This window comes from Callorhinus ursinus, unplaced genomic scaffold (assembly GCF_003265705.2).
Source record: "Callorhinus ursinus isolate GAN/ISIS: 27379988/994484 unplaced genomic scaffold, GSC_fseal_2.0 scaffold6, whole genome shotgun sequence".
Lineage (NCBI taxonomy): Eukaryota > Metazoa > Chordata > Mammalia > Carnivora > Otariidae > Callorhinus > Callorhinus ursinus.
In genome coordinates, this window is record NW_027397068.1 from 80,315,894 (window position 1) to 80,333,625 (window position 17,732).

At 45.3% G+C, this 17,732-nt stretch overlaps 1 protein-coding gene across 1 annotated transcript in view; it reads right to left on the minus strand.

Annotated features, from left to right (window-relative positions):
- WDR27 (WD repeat domain 27) overlaps nt 1–17,586 on the minus strand; it is a 126,491-nt gene extending 108,905 nt beyond the window's left edge. The window contains exons 1-5 of the mRNA XM_073894263.1: nt 17,314–17,586; nt 12,160–12,300; nt 11,734–11,926; nt 4,290–4,431; nt 748–872 (exon numbers count right to left, since the gene is read on the minus strand). Of these exons, the coding sequence (XP_073750364.1) occupies nt 748–872; nt 4,290–4,431; nt 11,734–11,926; nt 12,160–12,300; nt 17,314–17,324 (612 nt within the window). The 5' untranslated portion in view covers nt 17,325–17,586. The remainder of the gene's footprint in view (nt 1–747; nt 873–4,289; nt 4,432–11,733; nt 11,927–12,159; nt 12,301–17,313) is intronic.
- Between the last annotated feature and the right edge of the window lie 146 nt (nt 17,587–17,732).

The window sequence follows — 17,732 nt, forward strand, 5'->3', positions numbered from 1 at the left end:
TTGGCCAAAAATTGCATGAACACAGAAATGTATACTCTGCCCCAAACTGCCTAGCACACAGTAAGCCCACCATCAATTAATCCTCAATTAAGATATTATGCCTAACACTGTCCCTAACCCAGATTTTTCCTAAGTAGATATGGCAGAAAATTCCTCATAGGCAAATAGCTTTGTTAACTGCATTCACTTGGCAAATAGAAGCCAAGGCCAGGCCTTGTATGATTTGTCTCCAAAATAAGTCTCAAGCAGAACATGGATTCTGAGCAAACAGGAGGCCTCCCTCACACCCCCAGCCCCACTTCTGCTCTCTTATGCCTGGCTGAGCCTAACGGGCTCCCGTTTCCTAGTCAGATGCGAGATTTAGAAGTCACAGAGCCTGGAAGAGGAGACGCATATACTTAAACCAACTCCAGTTAAGAGAGAAGTGAGAAAAGTACAGTTCTTGACGGAAAGCAAGCTTAGAAAAAAGAGAGAAACAAAAGCACTGTGCTGGGAGGGCTTGGAGAGATCACCAAAGGAGGAGAAATCAGAGAAATAAATGTTGACCGAACACACTTGCTTAGCATCCTGATGGCCTGATTTCATGGACTGGTGTCATGATTGACATGAAATAGCACTATCTGATTCAGGCGGCTTTCTAAGTGCGAGATAAAGATATGTCTTCCTTCACTGCCCAGTTAAAAGTACTGTTGATGAGAGGCAGGCGGGGCCCCACTCAACTGCTAATGGGCAGGCACTGAACCTTACCTCAGTATCCAGCATAAATATTTTCTTTCCAGCACACACAGCAACCGCAAGGTCATCTGGGCTCAACCTCAAACACAGCACCTTTCCCAGGAGGGTGCCCATGACAACCCCTCGAGGAGTCAACCCTAGACGGAGTTTCAGTGTTAGTGTCAGATTATGAACAGGAGTCAACAACCTTAGCATAACTCTGCAACAAGCCACGGGGAGGCACTGATAATGTAGCTCTCTCCTCTAAACCACATGCAGAACAACAATGAGATTGGATGTGACTTTGGCTCCTCGAGACATCAAGTATAAATGGTTCTTCTGGAAGTTATGTGGAACGCAGGGATCATCCATCAGAAAATGACTCAGTGTCGTCACAGATAATGGGTCTCTGGGAAGGCTGCATGTGCATACACGTGGGGGTCATACAGAATCGCCCACAGTCCCAATCCTTCCTCCTCCGTGACCAGGCCAGTGAGCTGCTCGGGCTCATGTCAGACAGGCAGAAGGCACAGGGTACCCATCTGAGCCTCTGGGGCCTCTCTACCCCTATGAGGATGTCTCCAGGCAGACCTGCAGGTCCAAGGTGACAACATGAGCCAACCCGCAGCCTCAAGCAGGATCCCTCAACCAACCCACCACCATGCAGCAGGACTCAGCGCCATTGTGGTTGGGCCCTGTCCAGCAAGGCCGTGTCACCAGTGAGACCTCAAACTACAGAAGGGGAGATGTGCACATATCACTGGAGTTCTATCTTGGCTAAAATCCCATGGTCTTATTGCATGAGTATTCACCAAGCACCTGTGTTACCCCAGGCATCTCCCTAGGCACCCGGGACAGATCAGTGAACAAAGAGACAAAGTCCTGCCTTTGTGGAAAGCTTACCTGGGGTAGGGGGTGGGGGCATTTAGACACCAATAAACAGAATAAGTAAACAAGTTACGTACAATGCTAGAAGGAAGTGAACAACGTAAGAAAAAGCAAAGCACAAAAAGGGACCGGGGTCCAGGGTGGTGGTCAGAAGGGCCCACAGCAATGGAGACACTTAAGTAGACCCTGAAGGATGTGGCAGAATCTACTGTCATCCTGAGATGGAGCAGCAGATGCAAAGGCCCAGGGGCAGGACTAGGCCTGGGCTGTTCCTTGGGCCTGGGGCTTTGGCTGGGGGTCCCGTAGCTTTGTCAGTCTCTCGTCTGCATGAGGCAGGAAGGCCCTGGAGGGTTTTGGGCAGAAGGGTAGCATACTCAAACTCCAATTTTCCAGGGACCCCTGGCTGTTGAGTCGAAAGCAGAGCACCGGGCAAGGTGAGCAGGAGGAGCCAATGCAATAAGCCCGCTGAGTGACCCCGCGGCCTGGACTACAGGCAGCCGTGAAGACCGGTGTGAGGAGCGTCCAGAGTTTGGTTCCGTTTTGCAGGGAAAGCAGACAGGACCTGGGGTCAGTTGAATGTGGAGGTGTGGAGGGAGCCTGAAGCACAGTGCTATGGTTTCTGACCTGAGCCGCTGTGGGGAGGTGGGAGGCAGGTGGGGGAGACGCGACCAGGACAGGTAAACCTGCAGTGCGGTCAGACCTCTGCGTGGAGATGTCCAGGCACAGTTCACACGTGAGACCAGACGTGGCAGCTGTCAGAGCCTTGTGTCATCACCAAAGGAGTGTTTTTTGAGAGGAAAGAAGACAAGCCCATATCCCAGTGTGAAGAGGTGGGAGAATGACATGGAGCCAGCAAAGGAGACTGGGGACAAGTGACCAACGACAGCCCCGGGTCACAGTCCATTTTCCAGTCCAAGTGCAAACACAATCATATTGGACACGAAGGTGCTATAATCCAGCACACCTGCCCACCAAGGGCACGGAAACCAAGCCCGGCAGTGCTACATCCGGCCAGGCCCCTGCGGCTTCCCTGGAGCCTTCTGTAGTCCCACTGCGGGAGCTCTGGGGCACAGGAGAGCTGTGGCACAGAACGCTGAGCTCCATAAGGGCGCCAGACTGTGCCTTGGGGCCAGCTTCAACCCGCCCATGGATGAGACCACATGTATCCAAGTCCACATGAGTCCTCAAGGTTGCAGCCCCTTCCCACAGGGAAGCCTGCTTATTTACAAAGACCTTCTTCGCAGGGAGCAGAAAACGAACATGTGGTTTACTGTACATACGTACGTGTGTGTGTACCTGTGTTCATGTGTGTGCACGTGCACACTCCGTGCACGTGTACACACGTACTGTATACACGCAAGCATGTCTGTAGTGCATGTGTGCACACTATACACACACAAGTGCATATACTACACACATACGTTGCTAGATGCATACAGATGTGCGTGTGTGCTGCGCACGTGTGTGCTGCACACGTGTAAGTGTGTGCTGTGCATGTGTTGCTGTGCACGTGTACATGTGTGCTGTGCACGTGTACGTCTATGCTTGCACGTGTACATGTGTGCCGTGCATGTGTGATATGCATGTGTGTGCGTGTGCACATATGTTCTGTGCACGTGTGTTGTGTACGTGTGTGCTGTGCACATGTGTGCTGTGCATGTGTACATGTGTGCTGTGCATGTGTGTGCTGTGCATGTGTACATGTGTGTTGTGCGTGTGTGCTGTGCAAGTGTACGTGTGTTCTGTGCACGTGTGTGCTGTGCATCTGTGTGCTGTGCATGTGTACGTGTGTGCTGTGCATGTGTACGTGTGTTCTGTGCACGTGTGTGCTGTGCATGTGTGGGATGCATATGTGCACGTGTGTCCATCTCTGTGTGTGTGCTGTCCTCACACACTGACGCTGGGCACTCAACTACCAGTTAAATGAGATGAGGTGTAAACTATTCCATATGCTGCTGCCTAAGATCCCTTCACACCCGTTTTCTGGAGCAATCCTACGGATTCTCAGCGTAACCAGTTACACAAAGCTCAAACTCCTTAATGTGGTCCTCACCTCACTTCTCACCTTCATCTGATAAAACATCTAACATCACCATGCTCCTAACCTGTGGACTCCTTCTCAGCTTGGCTGACAGGTTGAGTTCTTGATACAGACGGCCCATGCACACACCCAGCACAGTGCCACTGTCCAGCACCAGCCCTTCCACCCAGCTCCTCCTCATCCTCCAGCTCACAAGTCACCTCCCCAGAGATGACAGCACAGGAGTGCGTCCTGCCCACATCCTCTGTCGACCCCTCGCCTGCCTTCTCTACTGTGCTCCTCACAACTCATAACCACTTGCTTGCCTGTCTGATGCATGTTTGCCTCCCCTCACTGTCTGTAAGGAAAGAATATTTCCACTTGCCTACATGTTTCCAGAGTTCCACAAAAATCACAGGTTTCAAAATGACAAAACACATAAGATTAAAACTAATGAGCCTATCATATCAGCTTCACACATAGCAAAGGTCAGTAGATGTGAATATAAGGTATCCTTCCCCCAAAGAACATCCAGCTTGGACATCTATCTGGTTTAAAGTTAAAGGAGTGAAAAATTCTCCCAAGCCCCCTTATGTAACCAAGTCTATTTAAGGGTGAGTTATTCCCTTTGTACATTTTCTTAAATATATTTTAACTGTTCATTTACCTTGAAGTGCTTTCTGTCTGCATTCATCTAGGGTCCACATTATAACATAATCTCGTGATGCAGAACAGATGAGAGGTGGACTCACTGCATTTCCAAATGCCACAGCAGTAATTGGCTCATGGTGTCCTCTTAGGGTCAGAGGCTGAAGAGTTAACAGAAACAAAACTATCATGAACTACAGATAACACTCAAAGAATAAAAAAGCATAACAGCATAATCTCAAACCTAAGAAATCAAATGGATTGAATTTTTCAAATACATTTATTTCATATATTCATTTATAATTCATTTATTAAAATTCCTGTTAACGTACTACTCGTTATTCTCTCAAGTGAACAATTTCATGGTCACCCAACCTTAAGAATCACACTAGTAAATGATGCAGGTCACCTCACTCTTCCACTGACTCATTAGTTATTAATTAAGCAAATATGTATTGCATCCTGCTACATGCCAGAAGAACAACGGCTGTGCTGGACATTGAAGGGTAAGGCAATGACGAGGAATCCCCAAGAGGAGGGGTGCATTCGGGTCATTGGGAGACAAGGCACATGTCAGAGGCTGCTGGTGCAGGCAAGGAACACAGTGAAGTTACAGGAGGGCTGGGCGCTGTGTATGGAGTTCTGATAGTGCTCTAGGAAACAGGGAGCCAGCAGAGAAGGTACAAGCGGAAGAATCTATGACCGAACTCATCTTCAGACTTATAACGCTGCTGCAAGTACAGAAGAGGACCACAGTGGGGACACAGAGGGGCCAAACATCCCAAAGCAAGTACAGTAAAGGCCTGAATGAGGGCAGCACGGATGCAGATGGGAGGAGACAGAGAACCAAAGACTCTGTGACCAGTGGGCATTGAGAGATGGGGGAAGGGACGGAAGCAAAGATAATCAGTGTTCCAGGTTGAAACCCTAGGTGAATGGTGGCATAAGAAAGGGGGAATGGAATCAGGAAAGAACATAGTTTGTCTGCGCTGTGTTGAGTGAGGCACTTTCGGGCTGACAGTCAGCAGACAGCAGGCACTTTGACGTAAGAGCCATCACTCAAACACGAGAACAACGAGAGCTCTGTCTATGGTCATGGCGGCCAGTTCATCTGCACCAAGCTCCTGATGAGAACGACAAGAAAACAGGGAAAGAATTGCCAAGAACATACAGATACACTTTTAAGACATCAGAGAGCAATGAAAGCAGCAAAGAATTAAGAACAGAGAAGAAGGAAACAGAGAAGGGACCCAACATGGGAGGCCATTCACCCATGAAGACTCCGGTTGAATGGCAGCTTTCTGACAATTCCAGCAAAGGCAGAAGAAACCTGAGATACTTATGGGACTGGGAGCACAAAAATGGTGTAATTAAATGCATCATTTTCAGGCACAAACAGAACTATCTTATTGGGAAAAGGGCAAAGAATTCCACTGCCTGACAAAGTACTTCTGAGAATAGAGCCTTAAGGTTGAGGACTCCATGCATTTTTTTTTCCTTTAAAACACTACAAATGAATTTTAATAAATTTCTGCTTTAAAAAAGGCATACCACCTACTAAGGTGGGAGGGAAGGGCATGTTACCAAATGCCCAGGCCTAGAGTAGTGACCCGAAGGGCCAGGCCCAAGGAGGGAAGATGAATGGGCAACAGAAGAGTGCTCACAAGCCCACCTTTGAGTTCTCATAATCCCCAATTGGATTAGAGTGACCTGGGATTGCCAGTGCCCTCAGCCAGCCAGCTATCAGAAGCAAGCATAAATTCTCTCTGCAAGAAGTTAAGATCATCCAGAGCCCCAAATTATTTGTGCATTTTTTCATACATAATGTCCAGCAGTCAATCATTCAAGGAGTCAAGACCATTCAGTCAAAAACCAAGAGAAATATATAACCATGGAAAACACCCACCCACAGATCATCCAGATGGCCTTGAAACCAAACCAGAACTGATCCAGATTGCAGAATTAATGGATAAGGACATTAAAACCATCATTATAATTCTATTCCATATGTTCAAAAAGTTAAATAGGGGTATAAAAAAATCAATAATTAATAACCTTCCAAAACAGAAAGCACCAGGCCACAATGGACCCACTGCTCAATATTTAAGGAAGAGATTTTACTAATTCTCTAAAATCTCTTTCAGAAGACTGAAGAAAGAAAACAGAGGGAAACACTATTTTCAGAAGAAGCAGAGGAAATATTTCCTTACTCATTCAATAAGACCAGGATTACCCTAATATCAAAACCAGACAAAGACATCACAAGAAAAGAAAATTAAAAACCAATATCTCTCATGAACATAGATGCAAAACTGAACAAAATATTCAAAATATCAGCAAATCAAACCATACAATGTATTAAAAAAGTATACATCAGGACCAAGTAGAATTTGGAGATTTATTCCAAGTATTGCAAGGCTGGTTGAACATTTGAAAATCAGTTAATCCATCACATCAATAGGCTAAAGAAGAAAAATCACATGAAAATATCAAAAAATGTTGGGGTGCCTGGGTGGCTCAGTCAGTGAAGCATCCAACTCGATTTTGGTTCGGGTCATGATCTCAGAATCATGAGATTGAGTCCTGTCAGGCTCCGTGCTGGGCCTAGAGCCTGCTTAAGATTCTCTCTCTCCCTCCCCCTCTGCTCCCCCCCCAATCACATGTGCTTGCATTCTCTCTAATAAACAAATAAACAAATAAATAGAAATAGTAGCTGCCTCACAGTACAGTTCATTTACCAAAAAAAGTAGAAGAAAGCATTTGACAAAATCCAATAGCAATTCATGTTAAAAACTATCGGTATACTAGGAATGAGGGGAATTTCCTCAACCTAATAAAGAGTATCTACAAAATACCAAGAGCTAATGTATGAAGTGGTGAGAAACGACAAGCTTTCCCACCGAGATTAGAAACAAGACAAGGACGAGAACGTCCCCTCTCACCACACCTTGTCAACATGACACTGGGAATCTTAGCTAACATAATAACACAATAAAAGGAAAAGAAGGCATAGTGACTGAGAAAATAGAAATAAAACTGTCTTTGTGCATGGGTGACATGATCATCTAAAAATTCTTTTGGATTTCAGAAAATCCAAAAGAACTGGCAAAAAACTCCTGAAACTAAGCAATTATAGCAAGGTTGCAGGATACAAAGTTAATATGCAAAATTCCACTTCTTTCCTATATACCAGCAATAAATAAGTGGATTTTGAAATTAAAAACACAATACCATTTACATTAGCACTCAAACAAATGAAACGCTTAGGTACAAATCTAACAAAATTGTATAAGATCTCTGAGGTGCCTGGGTGGCTCAGTCGGTTAAGTGCCTGACTCAATTTTGGCTCAGATCACGGTCGTGAGATTGAGCCCTGTGTTGGGCTCCATGCTAGGCATGGAGTCTGCTTAAGATCCTCTCTCTCCCTCTCCCTCTGCACCCCCCACTCACACATGCTCACTTTCTCTCTCAAAAAAAAATTATATAAGATCTCTATGAGGAAAAATAAAAGTGTTGAAAGAAATAAAAGTAAATGAATGGAGAGATATCCCATGTTCATGGATAGAAAGACTCAATATTGTCAAGATGTCAGTTCTTCCCAACTCGGTCTATAGATTTAATCCAATCCCAGTCAAAATCCACAAACTAATTTTAAAATGTATACAGAGGCAAAAGACCCAGAATGGCCACACAATACTAAAGAACAACAACAAAGTTGGAAGACTGACACTACCTGCCTCCAAGACTTATTATGAAGCTACACTAATCAAGATTGTACAGTAATGGCAAAAGAAAGAACAAACAGATCAATGGGAGAGAAGACAGAGCCCAAAACAGTCAAATGAACTTTGACTAAGGAACAAAGGTGATACAATGGAGAAAACTATAAACCCCTTAAAAAATAACACGGGAGAAAACCTATATGACTTAAGTTTGGGGATAACTTTTCAGATAAGACACCAAAGGCATGATCCATGAAAGTAAGAATTGATAGCCTGGATTTCCATTAAAATTAAAAACTTCTGTTCCATCAAAGACACCATCAAGAGAATGAGGAGACAAACCACAGATTGGGAGAAGGTATTTGCATAAGACATCTGATAGAGGACTATTTCCAAAAATAAACAAAGAACTCTTAAAGGGCAGCAATAAGAAAATAGCCAAGTTAAAAAAGGAGCCAGAGACCATCACAGACACCTCACTACAGAAGATATAAGATGACAGGTGAGCAAACTCCACATCACTGGTCATCAAGGAAATACAGATGAAGACAACAATGATACCACTGCACACCTACTAGAGTGACAAAATCTAGAACATTGACAAGTCCAAATGCCGACATGGATGTGGAGCAGCAGGAACTCTCATTCACGGCTGATGGGAATACAAAATGGTGCAGTTTGGCAGTTTCTTACAAAAATAAATATTCTTTTAACATATGATCCAGCAATCATGCTCCTCAGTATTTACCCAAAGGAGCTGAAAATGTATGTCCACTCAAAAACCTGCACATGCAAGTTTATGGCAATTTTATTCATAATTGCCAAAACTTGGAAGCAGTAGGTCAATAGATAAACTTACTGCATCCAGACAATGGGATATTATTCAGTGTTACAAAGAAATGAGCCATCAAACATGAAAAGACATAGAGGAACCTTCCAAGCATATCACTAAGTGATCCCATCCACATGTGATCCCTCCTGTGTGGGATCCCACCTACACGACCCCGTGGAAAAGGCAGAGCTGTGGGGACAGTGAAAGGTCAGCTGTTGCCGGGGTTGGGACTGGGGGGGGGTTAAGGGGGAAGAGCACAGGATTTTAGGGCAGTGAAAACTCTCGGAATGATGTGGTAATAGTGGACAGCTGTCATTCTACATTTGTCTAAACCCACAGAACGCACACCAGGAGTGACCCTGAGGGACCTGTGAACTCTGGGCGACGACGACGTGTCAGTGCGGACTCATCAGCTGCAACAAATGCACGACTGTGGTGCAGGGTGTTGGGTGGAGGAGGCTGTGTGTCGCAGGAGCACAGGGGGCATACAGGAAATCTCAGTACCATCCCCTCAATTTTGCTGCGAACCTAAAACTGCTTTTACAGAATTAATGAAGTTTTAGGGTGCCTGGGTGGCTCAGTCAGTGAAGCGTCTGCCTCCAGCTCAGGGTCCTGGGATGGAGCCCTGCATCAGGCTCCCTGCTCAGTGGGGAGCCTGCTTCTCCCTCTGCCTCTGCCCCTCCCCACTTGACTCATGTTGTCTCTTGCTCATTCTGCTCTCTCTCCAAATAAATAAATAAGTAATCTTTAAAAAAGAAAAATAAAAGAATAATAAAGTCTTAAAATTTTAAAAAAAGGTAAAAAGTAGCCCCTAAAAAGAAAAATGTAGCCAAAATTTCAGAGCAAGAAATATTACCAGGGATAAAGAAATGTTACCTTGTAACATTCACAGAGTCAATTCACCAACAGAACATAAAGATACCAAACACTTATGTGCTTAATAATGGAGTTTCAAAATACATGGAGCAAAACTGATGGAGGAGAAATAGGCAAATTCACATGCAGAGTCACAGATTCCAATATGTGTCTCTCAATAACTGACAGAACATGGGGCCATGAATGGAAGATTTGAAGAACACTATCAAGCAATGTGACCTGACTGACATTTATAAAACAAAGATACACAAATACTCATAGCATTTTATCTACAGTAGTCAAAAGTGAAAATAACCTGAATGTTCACCAACAGGAAAATGGATACACAAATTATAGTACATTCACACAATGGGATACTACTCGGTATTGAAAAAGAATACACCATTGATGCATGAACAATGCAAATAACTTTGAAAATAAGTGTTCTGAGTGAAAGAAGCCAAACAGACACAAAGAGTAAGCACTGACTGATTCCATTGGCATCAAACTCCAGAAAATGCAAACTAATGAAAGCTCTTATTTAGAATACGTAAAGAACTCCTTCACATCCATAGAGACAGATAATCTGTCAGAAAAAAATAGCACAAGATTGAACACATATCACAAAAGAGAAGGTCCAAATGGCCAATAAATTTGTAAACAGGGGTTAAACCTCACTAATCAGCAGAGAATTGCACATCACAAACAAGCACCCCTGCACACACCAGAAGGCCTCAGACTAAAAGAACCAAGTACAGGTGAGGATGCGGATCAAGTGGGACTCTTACACAGCCTTTGAAGAAGTACAGATCATTACAACCACTTTGGAAATCTTCTCGGCATTATCTACCAGTCTGAATATACACATTCCCTATGACTCAGCAGTTGTACACACACGTGTACCAAAAAACATACAAAGGAATGCCTACAGCAGTCAAAATATGGAAACAAAACAAATCTCCACCAAGAATAGAGAGGGTTAAGTGTGGTCTGTCCATGCAATGGGACATTGTGCAGGGATGAAAATGAACCATGTGGATGAACCCCGCAGACATCATGGTGAGTCAAAGAAACCGGCATCAGGCACAACCCCACTCAGACAAAGTCCAAGCACGAGCAACGCTAGCCAACACTAGCATATGGCGCCAGGAGTTGAGGCTGTGTCAGCTTTGGGGAGGAGGGAAGGGAAGACAGGCTGAGACACAGCAGAGCCCAGAAGACAGGTACCCAGCTGTGTTCACTTCATCATAATCAAATGATGGCACTCAATGTCTGGGACACATTTTTCTAAGTATCTCACACTTCACTGAAAAAGCGAGAGAGATCAAGCTGGACATCGGAATGCAAGAGCCCATTCATCGGTGTTAAGTTGTGTTGAAGAAACATAGTAAAACCTCTCGTAACTCAATGGGGAAAAATCTAACTATAGATTTCTCTTTAACGATGATGAACAGCTCCCACTACTAGTGAAGTGAGCGCCAGTAACATCGAAATTAAAGGAAACTTTCAGGCAAACCCAGATTGGCTCCATGTGCTGTCATCACTGGCCCTAAACTCCTGAAGCCCAAAATAAAGATAAAAATGATCCCAACACTAAAAATGCTGATAGAATTTACTTTTTTCATTTTGTACAACGAAACCTGTTTTGAAGAGCATTCAGATAATTATACTAGTCATGAAATAACTTCTGAATGAAAACTAATGATGTCTTTAAAACTGTCAGTTTGATGTAAAAGATTCTGCAATAAATGTAATAAACTTCCTTAAATGTGTTATATTTAAAATCTACAAAAATTGGACTTCTCTTGATTATGTTAACATGAATCTTTTCTGGCTTCTACTCTAATTGAAGAAGAACTTTTTTTTAATAAAGTGATTCCAGGCAGTTTATTTTCTAAAACTGCGACATTAGCACAGCGTTTGTTTCTCCTGTAGTCGGTACTGGAATCCCCAGGGGGCAGTATCACCCAAACAGCATCCGAGAAATGGGCAGAGAACTGCAAGGCTCTCTGTGTCATTTGACCTAACGAAAAACACACAGAACTTCACAATACCTGGTAAGAAGGGTCGTCCGTGTTCCACACGCAAAGTGCATTCCCGTCTAAAGGGAAAGCGCAGTACTGATCGCTACAGGCAAGCTGGACACGGCACGCAGGCCCCTTCGATGCTACCAGGCACTTTTCTGTGACCAGGTCCCCGACACCAGCATCAGTGCAGAGATTCCCTTGTGGGTCTCCCATCTCCAGTCTGAACGCACAGTGTGTGGAAAACAACTATGAGGGGACATTTAATACCGACATGACGAGAGCACGAGCACATACAAAGTACATCACACCCACCCACCTCGCCCTCCCCACTCCCAAGATAAGGGAGAAGACATTACTCAAAGTCCTGACGGCTCCACGTGCACGCACACACACACGCACACGCGCACGCACACGACTGCTCACTCAATCCACGGGCTTTCAGATTCAACAGACCTCGGTTCACGGCCCCTCTTCCTACTCAACACGCCTTGCTCAGAGCTGCGGACTGTGGTTCCACGGCTGGCAAACGGACAGAACAGCACCTCCCAGAGGCGGTCTGTGCTGGGGTCCGTGATGGCGAGCCCAGCACCAGCACTGAGGAGTGAACAGAAAGTTATTCCTGACATTGATTACTAGTATCGATGACTCTGAGGTACAAAATCATTTTCCAAATTTTCCAAGCAAATTGGTGGTAAAGGACAGTATTAATCTAGCTCTCCTATTGCTTACCTTGGGTTTGTTCAACTGTTTCACAACATTGTGTCATTAAAATCAATTACCTCAGGTTATATAATCACTGACTCCATCTTACAAAAGCATAAATGAATGAAACATTGACAAAAATAACAACTGCTTCAGACTTCTGTCCCACTTCACAGTTAATGACCTCACCCATGTTATCTCTTTCTATACATGTAGCCCTCAAGTCATCCTGATTCTGCTCTGCCTCACGCCTCACTCCAGGCACTTACACCTGAAAAGCTCATCCACAGAATTTGCTGACACAGTCATGAGCAAAGGGTTTAACTATCTGGTCACCATGCTGGTCGAGTGGACTCAGATGACCCAACCATGTTCACATGCTGGCTTCAGAGGGAAAGGGGTGGTCAGACAGAAGGAGACCAGGTGACACTGACCAGCAGAGATGGGATGAGGTTAGAAGAGGGAGAAAAGTCCTCCAGTGGGGACAGCCTGCAGTGCTCAGCAACGGACCAAACAGAAGGGCTTCCACTTAAGCTCAGTTCATAACTGGAGGGCTATTGAAGGTTGCTGAACAAAGCTATTTAGGAAAATGCACATTTCAATCTGGCAGCAATGGGCACCTCTGCCACCGCATACTCAGAGAGGGGCCACAGGTGTCTTCACAGCTCCACCCACCTAAGAAAGCAGCAGCAGTGCAGGGAACCTGTGTGGGGCCAGTGGCTTCACAATTAAACAGCTTTGCATGAGCCGCCTGCTCAGCCACTCACTGCTGCTCGAAATGGCTTGGCAAGTGCTGCTGACCGCGCCCAGAGCTGCCCGCAGACAGAGGACATCTAACCCCCTGCAGGAAACGTGTGCTGTCCTGCTGGCCGTTACCTGGGGACAGGTAAGTTACCCTTAGAGCTTTCAGCTGCAGGGCATCCCAAATGACTTCCACCCACAGGCTGCTGGAAATCCCTGCCGACACAGGAATCCCTGGACAGAACTGAAGCATAACTGGGGTAGAGGAGGAAGGAATATGACCTTCAGCTATGTGAAACACATTGTTCTAATTGATCAGGGACAACTAGATAACCTAAATATTGAGGATGTTAGTTCTTTCCGCTATTTTTGCAGATTTTTCTCTGGTTTTTGTTTTTAAATTGTTAATAGTACTTTATAACCTGTAAGGCATCTGAAATTTAATTGTTTTTGGTATTATTTCCCAAAGCATAAGCTTTGACTATTTGGTAACGTATATCAAAATACTTTAAAAAGTACATATTCTTTGATACATAAATTTTCATCCTATAAACTTAAAACAAGCAAATCATTGTACATTTCCCAAAATGCATTTCTTCAAGGATGTCCAAAATGCACTGATTAGAATATAAAATGCAATGACAGTCCTTACATTCAGTGGAACAGTGTAGACATTATGACAATTTACTCTGCAGATCAGTAAGAGCCTTTTCAGCCTTTCTTTCAATGAGAGAAAGCTCAGCCTGATGGGCCTTAAAGAAAGGGGTGTCTCTGGAGGGGCAGGCCTTTAACTGGAAGGTGTGTGCAGGGCTTCATGCAGCAGCCTGAGCCAACCAGGCCTGGTCTCTCCATCTTTCAGCTGTGACTGTCTGGATCTTGGCTCTGGTTTCTCCTTTCTGTTGCCATTTGCTGGCCAGCAGCTCCCACCACCACTCTCTCATGCTCTGGTGCACTGGGAAGAGTGACCACCTCTTCCTATCAAACCCTGAACATTCTCTATGAGTTTGGGCCAGTTTGGGCCACTTCTCATCCTTGAACTTACCATGTCATCAAAAGGATAAAACTGTGTTGACAAGTGAGCCCCATGTGTCATGGAACTGTGACCCCTGAGGCCTGGCCAGGAGAGGGAAAAGAGTGGCCACCCAAGGAAATCAAAGTATTATTGCCAGAAAAGGAATAGATACCACGAAAAAAAAAAAAAATCCATGTTTGTCTAAGTATATACTAGCATTTAGATGTTTGAGGACAGAAACTTTAATAAAATACATCCACAATATCATTAAAAATATCCACAAATACAAAACTTATATTCTTCAAAAGACACCATTTAGTGAGTGAAAATGCAAGCCACAAAGCAGGAAAGATGAGCAACACATAAAGCCAACAAACACATCCAGAATGTACAAAGAATTCATACAAATCTTAAGACAGACAAACCAACAGAAAAATATGCAAAAGGCACTTCATGAAAGATCTCCAAATGGCCAATTAACTGGAGAAGATGCTTATCCTCATTATTTACCAGAGAATTGCAAACTGAAATGAAAAGTGAAACCCATACACCCATCAGAATGGTTAAAATCAAAAACACTAAGAAAAGAACACTGAGTATGGATGAGCTTCCAAAACCTATGGGAGGAGTAATGTAAGTTGGAGCAACCACTCAGAAAAACAGACCTAGAGGGAATTCTCTGCTGAGCACACACCGAACCATGAACACATGAACCAAGAAACACGTAACACAGAACATTTATCAGAATGCTCAAAGCAGCACTATTCGTGATTCTAAAATTGGAAACAGCCCAACTGTCCACGTACAGCAGCCTGGGGAAAGAGGGGTATATTCATAACAGGATACATACAATAGTGTGTGCTCAGTATTGGTCTACCAGCGAGCAGAGCTGGACTCAAACACCTTTGGGAAGGAGGCAGGGAGTGATGACTAGAGGTCCACAGGGCTCTGGGGTGCTGACACCACGTGCTCTCAGACCTGTGGGGTGATCACCTGCATTTACTCAAGACCAATTCCCAACCCGGGTGGTTTCACAGGTTTGTAGCTGGGCATTTTCATGCCATATGCACTGCACATGGGGTACCACCTTCACTGTCTGGGCTCCATTACCCCATAGGGCGCTGGCCGCTGGGTTACAGGAATTGTTCTCTCTGAGACGCACCTGTTCCCAGGCCAGTCCTTGTTACTTGTCCCTAAGCAGCCTGAGGGGAATTTAGTTCCCTAAAGAGCTCCTTCTGGACCCACAATCAAGGAATGACTGAACTACAAGGTATGAATGCAATGTCCTGCTTAGATGCTGCCAACAGCTGCCCATCTTTCTGAAGACAAAGACCAAACTCGTGGCCCAGCCCAGCTGTTGGAGCTCACCCTACACCACATCCCCATCCCATGTGCCTGGCCCCATATTCATTGTCCTCCTGTGACCCAGCTCATTCCTTGAATTTGCTCATCCCTCGACAACACAGGTGTGAATTGTGCAGGTCCACTTACACACATATTTTTTCAACCAATACAGTACAGTGCTGTAAATATATTTTCTTTATCATTTCTCTAACTGATCTTATTGTAAGAATACAGTACACGGTACACATAACACACAAAATATGTGTCAGTCAACTGGTTTATGTTATGGGTAAGGCTTCTCCTCAACAGTAAGCTATCAGTAGTTAAGGTTTCAGGGAGTCAAACGTTATACACAGATTTTCCACTGTATGGGGGACCGGGGCACACCAAACCCTCATGTTGTGCAAAGGTCAAGTGTATATAGACACACACACACACACACACATAAAAGTATATAACTGATTAATGCCTAGCTCTGGGAAAGGAAAAAATGTGTCTATTTTCTCATTAGTGTATCCTAGTGAGAATACGTGGTAAGTATTCAATACATATCTGAAGTGTTAAAGACAGCAAGACCAAAATGCAGTCACTGTGCTAAACCCCATGTCAGCAGGACCAAAACTTAGTATCTAATCTAACTGCAGTCTCAATCCCCAGGAATGTAACTTTTTACACTCAGTTTGTAATTAGCTGGTTAGCACCAGTGTGACAGTCTGGCCCACAGACCCCTTCCATTCCCTGAGGAAGGCGACCTTGCCTAAAACAACACATTGTCTAACAATGTCGTTCTCACACCCTTTCCAGCATTAAAAGCCTTTCCTTTCCTGCAGCTCAGCAAAGCTCCTTTCTACTGCTAGACGGGGATGCTGCCTGACTCATGCATCACTAAATAGCCAATTTGATCTTTAAATTTATTCAGTTGAGTTTTTGTGATCTAACAGATTTAGCAGCAGTGATGGAATATGAAGCGATCTCTGGCAGCTTCAGGGATGGGGAGAAACACAGGCCTGGTACCCTGCAAGCACTTCGAGTTCTCTCTGTCCCTGTTTCCGGGGGCCCTGGGTGAGCTCCTCTCAGCTCTGAGCTCGGCTCTCTTTGTGCTGAGCTCCTCCTGCTCTCACTGGATTTCCACAGTTGCCCATTTGGTTGGAATCCCTACCCACATCCTCTCCCCACTCTGCCCAGATTCCACAGTGGGAACTGCTGGTGGTTACTGGGTCCAGCTTAAAAACTGGATGGGTCCTGGATCAAACTGAGCCCAATTTAAGCTGGGCTGGGTCCAGCACAAGGCCTCGGGTGAATAAAATGTTGTAGTAAGTAATGGCTTGTAGCTAATGGGAATCTTGGAAGCCAAAAAAGCTGGAAGCCCTGTGGGCACAGGTCCAGCACTGAAAGGCTGTGGGAGTGCTTGCCACCTCAAAAAGACGCTCACGAGAGGATAAGCTCGTCACAGAAGATAAGTGGGATCATAATTAAAGTATCCTTGATGGTTTACTTTGTAGCAAAAGAAAACATAAAATTCTCCACATGACCCAGAACAGGGGAAAGTCTTAATTCTAGCTACCCTGAGGCTAGAGCTAGGATAAAATGAGCAAGGCTGGTAGCAAAGGTGTGGGAGTGGGAACGGCACCAAATCAGGCACAGTCATTTCTGTTTGTTGAAGTCCCTTCCTAAATGATTAAATATTTTTAAAGGTAACACTACTCTTTATATTTAGCTGTTTTAATTACAAGAGAGCGAGCGAGCGAGCGACTACCCTCTTTCTGTTAGCCAGACTAGGCAGGCTGACCCTGCAGACAAGCCCTCACCTCGGTACCATGACGTGTTAGGGAAGCACAAGACCCCGCCGGCAGCAGGACACCGTAGTTGTAAAAGACATGTCCTCTCTGTTACTTAAAGCAGAGCCAGAGGTCTCGCTCTGCCATAGCCTCTCCTTTGCACCGCGGGCCAGTCCGCTTTCCCAGGAAAGGAAGCGGGCGGTGGGCCCAGGTCGGCGGGGGAGTCCCGGGGGCAAGCGGACACCCCCGGCTGGCGCCACCGCCGTCACCAGCCCGAAGACCAGCGCGTCACGACCCCTGCCTGGCGCCAGCCTTCGCCAACCTCACAAAGAGCCCCCGCTTGAGGTCGGCGCCGCCAAGAAGGGAGTCGGCCTGCGGCCCGTCGCTGTTGCGGCCGCACCTGCTTGACGCGGCCTCCCTCGGCCCGACCCCCCGAGTCCTGCGCGAGC